Source organism: Dermacentor variabilis, chromosome 4, assembly GCF_050947875.1.
Source record: "Dermacentor variabilis isolate Ectoservices chromosome 4, ASM5094787v1, whole genome shotgun sequence".
Taxonomy (NCBI): domain Eukaryota; kingdom Metazoa; phylum Arthropoda; class Arachnida; order Ixodida; family Ixodidae; genus Dermacentor; species Dermacentor variabilis.
This window is the reverse complement of record NC_134571.1, coordinates 15,871,688-15,888,166: the sequence shown is the minus strand read 5'-3', so window position 1 is coordinate 15,888,166 and position 16,479 is coordinate 15,871,688. Positions and strand designations below refer to the sequence as shown.

Genomic DNA, 16,479 nt, shown 5'->3' with positions numbered 1-16,479 from the left:
AACGGAGAAGATCGTTTTCTTTGTTCGCCGAAAGAATTGGATACAACCGAGCGGATCCGAATAACGTCGCGAATAGCTCACCTTTACACACAGATTGATTTGACGCCGCGAGGGCCAAGCGCTCGCACCCTGGCTGCATCCGCGCTGCGGGAGCACGCAGTTTCGCTTTAGCGAGATCCGGTTTCGCTTCCGGCCGTCTGGCAACCACGAGCGGCCCCACTGATGCCGCCGTAGGGCGTGTGTAAAAGAAACGTCGGATCCTGGGGAGGTATTCTGTAGGAGTCCACCTAGTGGACATATCCATTTCGTCGGCTGCTGAAGTTCTGATTGGCTGGACAGCGCTGCGCATCCGTGGCAACGAGGCGCCACTGCCAATCAGCACTTCAGCAGCAGACGAAATGGACATGTCCACTAGGTGGACTCCTACAGAATACCTCCCCTGCTATATGCTGACGCAGAGAAGAAACCAGACGCTTCAGAGAGGAATGGACGCGCTCGTGCGGCTTCTGCCACGCAGCCATTTGTACGTATTACAATAAATAGTTAAACAGTCCAGTACGACCATATAATTATCCTCCACAGCGGTTTCGTCCGTCGCAGTCAGTTCCGCTCTACGCACGAGAATTCTGCGTTGGAACTTCCGAGACGACAGCGGACGATTACGCCAGTCATGTTTTAGGCGCTGAAACTATTCTTCACAACGACACAAGTTTTCTGCAGTTCTCCAGCGTGTTTTTGTGTGCCGCCTACACGTCGCATCCATATTTTACGTCTGCATGTGTCAATTAGCCTTTCCCGCGGAGGTGCAACATTGCTCTACCACCGGCGGTTGGGTGCAGCATTTGAGAACGCTTATTCTTATTGTATTGGAATGGCCAATTTACCAATGTGCAATGCTTGTGTATCTGAAGAAGCTATCGAAGACGCGTTGTGCAGTTGCCGTCAATACGAAGTCAGCGCATCTTTTCACAGGCCGCCACTAAGCTGACTGAACTCCAGAACATTTTCTGAAACAAAAATTCGTGCACCCTAGCGACAACCGTCATTGGCGTAGAAAGTTATTTGTGCGCTACTGCAGTTCTTGAAGTGTGCAGGCCTGAGTGACCGTTTATAGTCCTCCTGTGCATCGTCGTGTGCACGAATTGTTAACTCCCTCTATATATCTGTTTCTTTCTCATTCTATAGCTCATTTATTTTACCACAAGTAACAGGGCAGCAAACCGAAGGCTCGTCTGGGTGACCTCCCCACATTTCTTCTCCTTGCGTTCTCCCTCTCGTCCCACGATTCCTTCTAGGGCACAAGGAGTCTCACCTGGGGTCCGCGGGGTCGCACTCCCTCACGGCGACAGAGCCCGGCTGCTGCTGCGCCACGTGCTCGAGGTCGTCCGGCGGTGGCGGCAGGGGCTCGTCGTCGTCCACTGCGGGAGGCGAGCACAGGTCTCGCGCCGTCGGAGGCAGAGGGGGAGGCGACGGCAGCGGCAGCTCGGGGCTCGAGCACAGGCTCGTCCACGACACCGGCCGGCCAGCCGCCGACGCGCTGGCGCCCGCGCTGCCGTCAGCGGAGCCCGCTCCGACCCTTGCGAGAACGGGCGCGGGCGTCTGCAGGGACTCTGGACAAGGTGCGTCCTGCGAGGATCAGCGGCTCGTCAAGTTCGCGCTGCGCCTGCCCATTTATAATGCCCACGACGAGGTGAACTGAGTGAGATTTCCCCCTTTTTGTGGAACGAGAGATCGCGGTTGTGGTTGTCGTTTCAACAAAATGTAGTTGTTGCTCGTAGTGATTTCAGAAGCCATGTATTGCGCTTCTTGATGTTCCATTAGTAGAGCGCGTGCACGCGAGCAAGGTGAAGGTAATCTTTTTTTACGTTCTCATGCTCTTTTGTGCCATCGGTATAATTTTTGCATCGTACCTATTGTTTCGTTTTTCAGATTATTGGCATATATAATGACTTTTCTATTTTTTCTGCTTTTTTTCTTTATTTTATTTAGGTTGGGGTAGCAGCCTTCAGTTAGCACTCGCTCTCATCTGCTTTTTGCTCCTGCGCGATGTAGCATTAAAGAAAGATAGCTACATAAAAAGTCGCACCATTTTAAACAAATTGCGCGACCTTTCTGCCTTTACTTCAGTGATGGCAGTGACATCCTGGCCATGGATGTGGTAATGTCGTCGCTAATCTGCAGAAGAAACTTGCGACGTCAGGGTATGCTGCCATCGCGGGCCTTATTGTGCTATTTCTGTCCTTCGCACACCTGGTGAGCTTTAATCACTGTCTTGTGGTGCATTAACTAGCTCAGCAGTAAGTCGCTTTAAGTATGGTATGTTATCGAAGACAGGAAGGCCTCAGCCTTTAGCACGACCTATATGCCTTTGAAAGCAGCGTACTTTGCCAACTTGTGATCTTTCTATTCGTTTGTACTGTTTTCAAAGAGTGGCGCTAGCAAGGAACGTTTATTTCACTATTTCACTGTTTTACCAACTACTCAAAGTGTGTCTGCGCGTCATTTCAACACGCATACTTCCTCCAACAAATCCTAACTCGCAACCATCCATAATCCACGCGCGTGAACTTCTTCATTTGCGCCTAGCAAGCCAATTTCTTTGCATCAAGAGACATATTGAGGTGAAGTCAACTGTACAGGCCAAATGAGTGACGTATATTCGTGGTTAGGTTAAGTGTCAATGAGCTATTATGGGACGCATTTCAGAATATCTGTGGATGCGCAGAGTGAACTCCGTCGTACACACTTCACTCTTTTCACCATAGAATGTAAGTGAACGTCAACATTCGGCAAGTAATCAAACAACGCCAATATGCAGTCGTGTATTCATCGGCAGTGTCCATAAATATTTTCCTGCCTAGTCACACGGAGGGCTAATGCAACATAGCGGAATAAAGTCCTTTGAATAAACGCGAGAACATGCGTTATGTTACAATAAGAACTGCGAGACATCAATAAAGCAAGATAAGCTCATTGAGTTACAAATAGGTATCGATAAGCCCAAGTGTGATAAAATAATACTCTTAAAGCATAGGTTTTTAACAAAGGGCCAGTCATATCAATTCAAGATCGAACAGGTTCTTAGAGTACGCAACTCAGACGGACATTGTTACGATAATTCTGTGGTCTAAGCGCCCCTATTATATTATTGCAGAAAGTGGGCACATATTAAGCCGAACCAAGAAAGCGGCAAGTTAACGCACTAAGCTCGATCACTCGACATAAACGACAGTGCAACAAGCATTGTACATCGAAGGCAACGCATTGGAAAGCTGTGCAAATGTCTGGACGTTTTCTACAGGACAGCGACATAGTTGTTATGTATTAAATAACACAGTGTTTTGAAACTTTGCTTAAGGCATTCGTTGAGACTGCGCAGCATGCACGAATTTCCCGTTATGACTTTATCCGTAAGGACAATCCTTCTACGTAGTTAAGGATCCATATTTGCAAGCGCGTTTATTTTCATCATGTCCTTCGGACACGTACATTTTGGATTACATTGGGAGATCCTATGCCTTTAGAAGGGGTATTAAGCTAGGTCGTATAACTAGCTCACATCGCGCACTTTGCACGCGTGGCCGCATAGACATTTCGCCCTCTCTCACTCCTTGTTTTTTGTTATTTCTTTTTTCCTTTAAAGTTTTCCCACACCTGACAGGACTGCAGAAACCATCACAAGTTTAGGCTGGTTAAGCATCTTTTTTGTTTCCATTGACAAAAATTTTTTAAAGTTCCAGAAAGATTTGACTTTGGTGAACGGAAAGTTCGACTCGTCTCACCGCCCGCGCCAGGTTGACTTGACCGGCGATGCGCTCCGTGATGCTCTGCAGCTCGGCTTCGTCGTCGACGCCGTTCTCGTCTGCCGGCGCGGCCGCCGCTCCTGCACTTCTCTTGGGTGGCGGTCGAGGCGGTGGCTTCGGATCGGATGAAGGGCTCCTTCGGGGTGGCACGGCCGGAGGTGGTGCCGCGAACGGAGAGCCGCTTCCTTCGGACGAATCTCCGCCTCGAAGGGGCCCCTGGATCCGCACGTCAAGACACTTCTCGTGGACTCTGTCGAAGAGTTTCTCGTGGCTTCTTCTGTCAGGCTGTGACGACCTGCTACCTTCCTCTAAGCTCGAAAACCTCTCATCTGGTATAATCATCTTCTCCCGTGACCTCGGGCTATCGCTGGACCGCGAAGCGTGAACCTTGTCTTGCAGGCTGTTGTCTATGTCGTGACTCCTTTCGTGATGTCTTCCCCTAGCCTGCAGCGCCAGATGCACCGGAGTCACTTCTTTGCGGCCGGAAAGCGCCGTGATGGCGTCGGTTCTCCGGCCATGCTGCGTCACCACAGCGGCGGCGGGACTACCACCGTTGCTGGCGCTGTTGTTATTGTTGTTGTTATTGTTAACGATGCTGTTATTGTTGTTAGCCACTCTGGACTCGAGCAGCTTCTCGGGCACCCTGTCGAGCAGCTTTTCCTGCTGCTGCTGCGCCCTCCGGTCGAAGGGCTTGCTCAGCTGAGGTACCATGTCGACCACGCTGTCGCGGTCTGACGCAGACGCGCCTCCCCTGGTATCAGTCGGAGACTTGTTGCTTGCCGGAGGAGCAACGGCGAGTGTTACGCCCTCGGAAGTGAGTAGCTGCAGGGCGGGTGTGCCCCGGTCCGGAAGCCGCACTTCACGCAGCTGGGCTTTGCGTCCGCCGCTCACAGAGGACCTCCTGGGACAGGAGAGCGAAAGAAACACAAACACTTAGAGTTTGATACAAGGGTGACACGTTTTGCGTGTATTTGGAGTCAGACCAGAACAAATGCAACAGCAAGCGTTACACCCTCGGTAGAGAAGTGTGTATTATGGCAAAAAGGTCAGCTAGACTTTGTCCACTTCGCTGTCACACACGTAGGAAGAAGTAGAAAAGAGAGAGACAGAAAATACAAGATTTCGAATGATGCGCCTGAATTGGGCGATTCCCAGCATTTCTACAGTCGGGCTATTCCGTCCGACCATCTACAACGTGACTACACCCTTCTAGTTTGTCTATGGCATGGAGTAGCATTTTGAACTGCGTACTTCTTTCTGATCGGAACGGGCAACAGCCCACTATGTGACTTCTGCAATCTACGTGTAATCAAATTATGGCGATGACTAATCACGTGTGCTATGAGCATTAAAATGCACTGCGAAAAAATGATACGGTATACAAAATATGTCAGATGCAAAAATTGGCTAGAGCACTAGTGCCTCACCAGAACCCTTGAAACACAAGGGCTGGAGGCATGTGCTATACAATACTACTATCCCAGCGGCATCCTCTTAAGAGAGGATCCGCTACGAATTTATGGGGCTAATAACATGTAAGAAAACATCTTTCACAAAACCTAGGACTGTATTAGTATCAAAAAGCTGTTCTGGACCGAGAAGCATTACACGATGAAGAGGAATGTGCTGCCGCTATGCTAGGGGAAAATCTCTCTTTCTCTCAGATTCGGCTTCCCGACACTCCAGGAGGACGCGGAGGACGGTCAGCCTTATATATATATATATATATATATATATATATATATATATATATATATAAGGCTGACCGTCCTCCGCGTCCTCCTGGAGTGTCGGGAAGCCGAATCTGAGAGAAAGAGAGATTTTGTGTTTGTGTGTGTGTGTGTGTGTGTGTGTGTGTGTGTGTGTGTGTGTGTGTGTGTGTGTGTGTGTGTGTGTGTGTGTGTGTGTGTGTGTGTGTGTGTGTGTGTGTGTGTGTGTGTTTTGGAGTTTTGATTTCCTTATACGCTTCACAGCCTAATAGTGTATAGGCTTCAGCCATAAAGATACTTGTTCCCGGATGCAGTACATCAGATCCTGAGAAGGATGGGCCGACGGCTGCATAAGGCACCCCGGCATGTGACTTCGATGCGTCTGTGTAGAAGTCTGTGCAGGAACGCTTGTACTGCTTGTACTAGGAAACGCATTCGGATTTAGAGCTCTGGAGCGTGCTTTATAACTTCTAGAAAGGATATGTCACATTTTACCACCTGCCGATCCGAAGGACGTAGCGGCTTGGTCGGATGCATTAAGCGCGTGTGTGTGTGTGTGCATGCATTCATTCGCTAAGCTTCCTCACATGCAGCGCCAAAGGCTGTCTTACAAAGGAACAGTAGCGGAAAAGTGCAGCACACGTCATATCGCTAACGGTATTAGAGTCTGGATGTTCATGGCTAGAGTGTATTTTGAGAAAATTTGTGAGTCTGATATATGTTCTCTGCAGACGGAGTGACCAGTTATTTGATTCTATATATAAGCTTCCAATAGGGCTTGTTCTGAAAGCGCCAGTGGCTAAGCGTATACCTAGTTGGTGGACGGAATCTAGCATCTTTAGCGCGCTCGGTGCGGCAGAGCTATATACGACGGCACCATAGTCCAATCGTGATCGAATTAGGCTCTTGTAAAGATTCATCAAACACTTCCTGTCGCTACCCCAAGTTGTGTGGGATAGAATTTTCAGTAAATTCATTGCTTTAGTTCATTGTCTGCATTTAAGTACGACTGGCTTACATTCTTCTATTTGTTTATGTTTAATAAAGGATAAAAAATAATGGATTGAGCTTGACACATGCTCAAAGTGCTCCTTAAGAAAGTCTGCCTGGTCTTGCAAGGTATTCCCTTGGTCGTTCACCAGAGCCAACAGGTGGATTGTAGCTTTGTAAGTCTAGCTACAGTCTAGCTTACATTCTAGCTTAAGAAAGCTACAAGCTTCCTATGCTTGTAGCTTTCTTTCTTAAGTCATTCCATACTTTCGCCTCCTGTGTGTGAATTTATACCCGAGAGGAACCTCACCCAGCTTTCTCTCTTTGCCTGTCGCCGTGTCCACCTTCCCTGTGATTAAAATTTTTTAAATTGTATTAGATTTTCTGCATTTGACGATCTACGCAATACGTCCCTGCCTTATTCTGCTTCTTTCGCGCCTCTCCACAGTCTTCGTTCCACCAGGGAAGACATATTGTAAGCGAACCACCGTTCCTTTGTGGGATATACTTTTCGGCTGCATGAATAATAAAAGCGGTAAAATGTGCAACAGCATCATCTATAGTAAAATCATCTATAAAATCTTGTAGTAGATCACCTGTTTCTTTTAAAATGCTCCCAGTCCGCCGATACTAATTTCCATCGAGGAATATGCGGAGGGTTCTCATGCAGAGTTATCAGGTTTGAAGTTACAGCAAAGTGGTCACTTCCAAAAAATTTATTGGTGACGTTCCATTCTAAGTGAGGCAGAAGAGACAGTTGCTAGATCTATCGCTGAATACGTGTTGTGTTGGCCGCTGTAATAGGTCGGCTCCTTCTTATTAAAGAGGCAGGCACTAGAGGTCAGAAGAAAATTTTTAATGAATCGACCTCTCGCGTTGCATCGCGAGTCTTCCCACATCGTGTCGTTGGCATTAAAATCACCCACGAGTATGTAGGGGTCCGAAAGCTGATCAATAAGGTTATAAAAATCGATTTTTCTGATACGATAGTTAGGGGATATGTATACAGAAAACACAGTACCTAGTGTATTAAAAAGGATTGCCTGAACTGACACTGTCTCAAGGGGCGTCTGAAGGGCGACGTGTTGACAAGCTGCAGACTTGTCGCCAACTATTGCTACACTGCCGGAGGCATTAGCCTCGTTACTGTCTTTTCAGAAGGTGATGTAATTGCGAAGAAAATTAGCGTTCGTATGTTTCAGATGTGTCTCTTGACACACAGCAACTTTGGATTATGTTTAGTTCTCTAATATCGTTAAGCTTATGAAGAAGTCCTGTAACATTCCATTGTGCTTTCTGTGTCTCCATTATTATAAATTTGTTTTGTGCTGTGTATTTAAGAGACAAATATTAGCTCACGGGCCCATTCCAGGCACCGTGACTCGAGCTTTTTTTTTTTTTTTTTTTTTTTTTTTTTTGAGCGATCGTGAGAATCTCGCCGCTCCTTGGGCGCTGACGGCGCCGTCGGACTGTTCGTTGTGTCCATCACCTCTTGCGAAACGTTGGACACGCGCTCTTGCGAGCACTGTGTTTGATGTCAAGGCCTCGACACGACGCACGAGACATTTGAGGCCACCAGCCCAAAGGTCGATGACCCCTTCTGCTGAGGTGGCGGAGCAGCGCCAACTGCTGCCACCGGGAGGGAGGGGGGGGGGGGGTGCGGTGGCGTCACCGCCGGCTCACTGCGTGTGGGCCGGACAGCCGCCGGACGCCTTTGTGTCGCTGCGCCCTGACTTGCGCCAACCGCAAACGTGTTCTTGGGCAGGTAGGATACCCGCCTGCGTGCCTCCTTGAAACTTAAGTTTACCTTAACTTTAATTGTTACCATTTCCTTTTCTTTTTACCAGGACGGGCACGACCGCGAGTACGCGGGAGTGCTCCTAATCACAGTTTACACAGTGGAGAGAGTTGTCGCAAGATTCAGAGGTATATTCATGGGCTCTGCATTTCGCACAAGTTTGGTTGCCTCGGCAGCTCTGTGAACTGTGGACGAAACGCTGGCATTTGAAACATCTGAGGGGATTTGGCACGTATGGCCTAACACGGAGCTTGATGTACCCGGCCTCGATGGACTCGGGCCGAATACTGGAGCCGAAATTAAGTATCAGGTGCTTGGTGTGGGTTTTCTTGTTGTCCCGCCTCATCCTCATCAGTTTAACGTTGATGACGTTCTGCTCACTGAAGCACTCCGGGAGTTCAGCTTCAGTCAGCTCCAGCAGATAATCATCTGAGACAACGCCACGGGTAGTAGTCATTGTACGGTGCGGGGTTATCGTTACTTGGACATCCTCAAATGACACGAGATTGGACAGTTTTTGATATTGTTTCTGGTTGCGGAGTTCCAAGAGGAGATCACCGCTTGCCATCCTGGATGCTTTATAACCTGTGCCAGAAACTTCGGTAAGAGACTTTTAAATGAGGAATGGCGAGATTGTTCGCACTGGTTTGTCTGGTTTCTTAGAGTGAGTGACATGAAAACGGGGGAAGGATTTTTTTTGTCGACCAAAAAACTCGGAGACTTCATCGGTGCGCCCCCCCCCCCTTTCAGGGAGCGATCAGATAGTGGTGGGAAGGATCCATTCATGAATGAGTGCATTTTTCGGCAGTAACGCCAGCCACCGATCGTGGAGCGCTACAAGGGCACGCTGCAGGACCTGTGAAACAGCTCCTGCCATCGCCAGCTGTACGTTACCACTATAACAGAATATGACATAACCTAGGGAGGCTACTCTCACCGGACTAAACCTCGCTGCCTAGAAAATCGGAAGTAGTGCAGAAGAGAGGAGAACACAGGAAATATTAAAGTGAGAGGGAAAGACGAAGGTTGCAGGGAGAGAGGGACAGGAAAAGGTAACTACCGATTTCCCCCGGGTGGTTCAGCCGAGGGGTGCCGTCTACGTGAAGCCGAGGCCAAAGGTTTGTGTTGCCTCGACCGATGGGCCTTAAAGGTCCAAACACTCGGCATCGGCTAAATCCCCAAGGTCCCATTTTCCCCTGACACGGCTAAGCCACACACGGTTAAACGCGGTAGGGGCCAGCCCTGGTGGGCTCGGGTATGTGGTGTCGCAACACACCAAACGCCCGCTGACGCAGACGCCTCTGCGATGTTTTTCTTTCATGACACTGGGCTGAAACATTATAATTTTTTGTACTGTGCACCAGGAAAAGCCCGGGTTTCAAGACTCCGTGACCACAGACACTCAGTTACCGTCAATGGAGAACGTGTCTCACCATCCCTCCTTGCTTCTTCTTCTCCTTCGCAATGTCCCCTTCTTTTCACAGATTTGGTGCTCGCGTCTGGCCTACCGACATCGCATTAACGTAGACAACCTGTCCCGCATTTCGCATCATTATGGCCCGGAAGCGACGGCCATTCGACAGGAGAAAATGAAGAAAATCAAGTGCAGTTCGTGAATTCAAGTAAAAGCTTTTCTTCGACTAAGTCGACCCGTTATACGTGTCTCAACGGACCCATATCCTGGTAGCAAACTCCCGCTGACATGAAAGAATACGTTATGGTAGTAGTAGTAGTAGTATTTTTATTTGTTAAGTATAAATAGAAAGGGAACACGGAAAAGGAATGCTGTACATCTATCTTTCACTGTCAGGACATTCCATTACCTGTCAACGCTGAGACCTTAACGTAAAACGAAAAGAAAATAGTACCAGGGCCTGAGAGAACGCGTGCACACACACGCACGCCTGCGTGTTCACACAAACCACCTCCGCAACGGCGCGACACAAATACAAGCGCGCGCAGCCGCGCATATAAACACGGGACCGAATGCTCGCCGGAGCGCAATCCAGCCAACCAGCTAGGCGGGGGGAGATGGATGGTGTCATGCGAGACACGAGCTTCACAGCGCACGCGATCATCAGCAGACAGCGGCGGCGGCACAGCGGAGGGTCCCCCATTGAGAGACGTCGTGAAGAATGCGATTCCGACCCGAACGTCGGCGACGGTGGGCTGCGCAAACCGCGCCACGGAGAGACGTTTCCAGACATACTCCTAGGTCCCGTCTCTCCATCTCGAAGCTCGCGTTCTCACATATATTCCGCCCGCTTATAGGTTTTTCCGTTGTCTGCGTTAAGAAGAAAAACCTACGCCAACGGCAAAGACAGCGAGAGAAACGGGTGGCGGCGGGGAGGAAGCCAGAGGCGGGAGGAAAGAGAGAGAGAGAATGCCGCATTCGTAGCGCCGCAGCGTCGAACCCTCCGCCGGCCTTCGACGGCGACGGTAGAAGACGACGATGCTCATTGTTACATCGGCGAAGCACCATCACTCTCCGTGCTCGGCGACCTGTTTTGACGGAGACGCGACCAAGAGAGCAGAGCGCTCGGCTCGGATTCGGGCCGCCCACCCACTCGCCGTAACGGCTGATATGGACCAGGGCGCGCAATTATTAGACGCGCCAAGGAAGGGATTCGTAATCGAAGCCCATGCGCTGCCTCGGCAGGAGATGAACGAGCTCGAGAAAACGTACTTCCGTCTTCTCATTTTCTCCAGAAGTAGTGTAGAAGACTAGTCCATACTGTTGCAAGCGTAGAAGTGGGCGTAAGTGTTGCCCCATTATACCTGGCTCGTCTTCAATGTTGTACAATCGCGAGGTACTTTCTCGACCCGCTGATGACAGATATTTTTCTTCTATTTTGGGCTCTACAGTATCTGTTTCAAAACACTTCAGATAGACGTCTATGAAGTGAGACGGATGATAAAAAAAAAAGAAAGAAAGAAACCAAGAAAAAGAAGTGTGGTTTTTTTAGGTATGATTGCTAACTTCGTTCGCGACCTTCGGCAATAGCCCCCAACTTCAAGGCCGCTTCGCCATGCTGCTTGGCTTTCTTTTATAACAAAATAACTTCCTCAGCTGAAAATTACACAAGAAATCCCCAGCCTTATACAGTCATTATCAACTTCAATGAAATATGCATTGATACATCTCTCCCACCGGTCCCAGAAAAACATTAAAATTTTGATAGTAGAGCAGGGACAAAAGTACCTCAGAATAAACGACAATAATGATGAAAGCACAAAGTGTTTTAATAGGAAAGCACAAAGTGTTTTAATAGAAACTGATAACAATGCGAACTCGCGTTTTAACACCTATAAGATGGTCCCAGAAATGCAAAGCAAATTGTACTAATAATGGCGGAAATTATTTATTTTTCTTTCTGATTATTTACCCCTTTATTACATTAACGAATAAGCCTAGCTTGTCTCCAAAGCTAAGCCCTTCTGTTAGCTGATTTTGGTTAATTCCTATAATGGCCTATACGCAGTATATGTAATGCCACGAAATAGCAGGTACTGCAAGCCTCGTTCTTTCAGTGATGCGCTGCGTCACAGAAACTCATGGAGAGAATCCGGAAAACTACGGATGTTCGGTCCCCAATCCAACTGAGTGAACGGGAAAGAGAAGTAATAAAAGAACTTAAAAATGCCAGTAGTGCCAGTAGTGCAATTAACAAACGGAAGCCAATATGAGAAGTTAGTAAAAAAGAGCGGGACGCTTCGATGAATTAAGGTACACACCAACGAAAGTTCGCTGCAGACACACGCGCACGCACGCACGCACGCACGCACGCACGCACGCACGCACGCACGCACGCACGCACGCACGCACGCACGCACGCACGCACGCACACACACACACACACACACACACACACACACACACACACACACACACACACACACACACACACACACACACCTAGAGAGAGAGAGAGAGAGAGAAAGAGTGAGAAACCAGACACGAGGCTACATCAGGCACTCCATGGTTTTATCGGATTATCCTCTGCCGCTCGCTCTCCAAGCCTTGTACTCGCGTTGAGATATTGCGAGCCGAACACGAGTTGACAGCTTGAGGAGCGAGCCGAGTAGGTGCGTATTTCTTGGCCCCTAGAAGGAGCCACGGTGCTGGAAATGGCTGCTGACCTATGCGCGTGATAATCACCGCGCGCCATGTGCTGCTACTCGATGTGCACCCTCTCGACTGCTGCCGGCTCAAGCAGCAGGGCTTCGCCTGGGGCTCCGAGCAAGAATACGACGCGTGTTTCCTCGAAGCTATGTAGAAGGGCGGGTAGTAGCCATTTCTAACCAATCCAGTAATCCAATAACCAAGTAACAAATCTCTTGAAATTTGTATTTTTCAATTTAGTCCCATTGGTACAACCGCAGTGTTCCTCTGAGATAATTTAGTTTCCTTAAAGTAAATACTTGTTACTTTTCCAAATAATCAAAAATGTATCTTCAGGATATCTGCATACATGTTCCCTCTCTCTCGCTTGCCTGATAGGTGCTTGCCAGGTGCCAACTAAATCACATGTTCAAAGACTAGCGCGCATAGAGCTTTGTACAAAAATTAGTAACTGTGACGCTACGATTGTTGGTAGATAAATTTGTATAATTTTCGTGCTTGTGGCTTCAAACGTTCTTGCGGCGCTATCTTTTTGGCGTTTTATCTTTCTAAACTCCAAAGGAGTCACATTTTTCTCAAGATGAAAAGGCAATACATATCTGCGTATATGCGTAATCATTGCGAAATGTTGTATTTATAGCGCAACATATTGTAGCAAATGATCAATTTGCAAAGTCACCAAGCCGCTTGAAGCCAGAAGGACGAAGCTTAGGCAAATCGACGTGCAGCCGTGCACACTATAGCGCCATCGTTTTGCTGGAGAACGTTTTTCTTTAGGAAATCTGCGCTAGTATTCGTCCTGGCCTCCTCCTCTCTTCGCTGGTCAGTATTGTCTAAGGCTCGGTTGCCAATGGCGCTTGCGCCATGAAAGAACACACACACACACACACACACACACACACACACACACACACACACACACACACACACACACACACACCACCATCATCATCATCATCATCATCATCATCATCATCATCATCAAGCTCTAGGAGAAAGTTTGATCGTCAATTCACCTCCAGGGTATCAAGTGTACCTTCTCCCCTTTCAGAGCTCCGCTTTAAACGCACGCGTCATACCAGGGCTAAAATATGCAGGAGACTCATCGATCCGTCGCTTGTGTGGGATCTGAAAGCTTGCATTGTGGAATGACATCAACATTCTCCCGTCCTCCAGCGTTTCTTATTTATAGCGCTCGAAACACTCCCACCCACTTTTTTCTTCTTTTTTTTATGCAGCACAGCGATTGTCGTCTGTGCCAAAAACCATGCAGATTGAAATTTTATAAACGATGCGTGCAACGACATTATATAATACACAGAGGGAGAAAGGAGGGCGGAGGGGGAGGCGTTCTGGGCATTACTATTTACGTATTCCTCGTACAAGGGGATACACAATGCGCGTCACCGTACGATGGCTTAGAATTAGAAGAACGTCAGCGAAGGGTTCGCCTGAGGTACCCAGAGTGAACTATACGGGATAATGTAAAGCTGCGTAACGAAGCGAAGTAACAAATGTTTACGCCGGAGAAAAAAAAGCTTTAAAATTGTACTTTAAGCCATTCGCTTCTGGCATTCTAGCGAAAGCTTCACAGGAAAGGCCTCTTATGGAAACCGGCGGTGCGAGAGGACGCGGCATTCCGAAACGACGCAGCGACACGCTGCTCGAGCCTCCCTTATAATCTCAGGAGATATAAAAACACAGGCAGAAATTGGAAAAGAAAGAAGAAAAAGAAAGAAGTAAAGAAAGAGAGAAAAAAAAGACGGCTGTCCGGGGCACACGATAACAACCTATTTAATCCGCGCAGTTGTTTACGTACACGGCTGAAGGCGCACAGGCCCGCCACTGCAGAAGTAAGAATAAAGAACTAAACTTTGGGCAAGACCCAAAAAGGAGATCAAAATAAAACAAAATAAAGAGCGAAAGAAGCGAGTAAAAGCGAACGGTCTTAGGCGGGCAACGCCGACGAGCTCCGGAAAGGATTCTCCTCTCCTCTCGGCCGTTATCTCTTCGCTACACGACCACAAAAGACGGCTCGTTTCGGGCTCGACTGGACACGGCGCGCACCGCTAACAAGCGTTGCGTCCTGCCGAAGAGGACGACGCCAATCTCCCCGGCCGCGCACCAGGCCGCGGGCCGGCAACGTCGTTTGGGGGCGACACGCCGGTGGCGCTATATATAAGGCGCCCCCGTCGCAAAACACTCTTTTCGAGTGAAATAGGGAGACTTCGGTGGCCGGGCCCCGCCCGGCCATGCGGAAGGCCGATCCTTTGTTCGGCTTCGCGAGCGAGGAGGCATGAGAGAGAGAACACGAGGTTAGGACACCTGAGGAGAAGTCACTCGGTCTAGAGAACTCAACGAGGAAAAAGAATGTAAACAAAGAAAAGAAAGGCGAAAGTAAGAGGCAATAACAAAAGGCATATGGTGGCGTGCTCTCACAAAAGCTGCGCAGCGTCGAGAGAACTATACCTTCGGCGCCAGCCAATCAGGAAACGAATTCGCGAGGTGGTTAGCACGTGAGAACGGAGGAATGGTACTTGATTGGCTGGCGGCATCGCGTTGCAGCGTCGGTGCCTGCAATGGTTGGCTGTTTGGACAGCCGGCTGTGGGATTTTGGTCATTTCAGCACATCTAGCTTCAACACGTGGATGCTTCCAGGTTGCACCTTTTGTTCTCCGACAGCAGCTATGAAACGTTGGATTTCACCACGGCTGCTTGTCACAGCCCGTCACTAAACAAGTTTTACGAGGAAACTACGCTGTGAATTCGGACTATGAGTCAAAATAAGCATACCGGCTCTGCGCTAGCTATCGAGCAAACAAATTCTTTCTGGCGCCTCTACGTCAATTCCATTGCATAAGATCGACAATACGAATGATCGGTGTCAATTGCAGTGGAAATCAACTTATTTTCCGGAGTCGGATCTGACGGCAATCCTTCGTGCCCACATTGTTCCGCTCGGCCTTGTGCTGTCTTTCCAACAAATATCGGGCATTCGGCATGGCGGATAATCACGAAAGAACGCAATCGAGTGAAAGGAAAATCGTTACGTTATGCTGACCCTGTTTGTACGCCGAGACTAGCTTCAACGATGATACATACTCTTTCAAGCGCAGAGCACAAAGGCATGCGATACACAGAGCTCGCTTACTTCTTCTGCATGAAAACTACAGCAACCACGTGCACATCTATACCGATGGATCGACTACGTCGTGCAGTTCTTCTGGTGCCGTGGTTATACCAACGCGAGGAATCACACTGCGGTTCAAGACATCGCATGTCACGACCTCAACGGCGGCAGAACTAACGGCCCTGCGTCGAGCACTGGAATTCATTGATTCTGAAAGACCTAGAAAATGGGCTGTGTTCTGCGATTGAAAACGGGCATTACAGTGCACGCAGTCAGTTTTCCGACACGGATGTCATGACCAATTGACATACGAAGTCGTGAAACTTTACCATGATGTCCAACAAAAAGGTCACGAGGTCGTTTTTCAATGGGTACCTGGTCACTGTGGCATCAATGGCAATGATTCTGCCGATAACGCTGCTCGCAGAGCACATCAAGAAGAGCACAGCGTTCCAATTCCGCTTTCGAGGACTGACGCTGCAAGGCTGCTTAGACACCTGGCACGCAGTCTCACAGTGACCGAGTGGAACTCGCCAAACTTACGACTTACGCGACTGCATCGACTAAACCCCTCCCTGCAACTCTGACCTCCACTCGGACTTTTTCGACGTGAAGCTGCGCTTCTCTGCCGCCTTTGGTTAGGAGTGGCCTTCACAAAGGCATACTCTACATTAATTGGAATGACTGACAGCGCAGCATGCGAGGTCTGTGGCACCGAAGAAAACATTGACCACCTGCTGTGCCACTGTCCAAGATATGCCCCAGAGAGACAAGAACTTGTCAAAGCTTTTCAAAAACTGGACAATCGGCCACTTTCTGTGCAAGTGCTGCTGGAACACCGCCCCCATAGCCCGTCGGCCCATAAAGCGGTGAAGGCGCTTTTGTGTTTCTTAAGGACGACGGGTTTGTGCGACCATCTGTGACTT

The 16,479-nt window shown here is 48.8% G+C and overlaps 1 protein-coding gene across 2 annotated transcripts in view; it reads right to left on the bottom strand.

The window, feature by feature from the left end:
• The window catches only part of LOC142578710 (uncharacterized), a 345,059-nt gene that overhangs the window by 73,117 nt on the left and 255,463 nt on the right, over positions 1-16,479 (bottom strand). For both annotated transcript variants that reach the window (XM_075688208.1, XM_075688209.1), the window contains exons 4-5: positions 3,783-4,704; positions 1,313-1,626 (exon numbers count right to left, since the gene is read on the bottom strand). In XM_075688208.1, the coding sequence (XP_075544323.1) occupies positions 1,313-1,626; positions 3,783-4,704 (1,236 nt within the window). The remainder of the gene's footprint in view (positions 1-1,312; positions 1,627-3,782; positions 4,705-16,479) is intronic.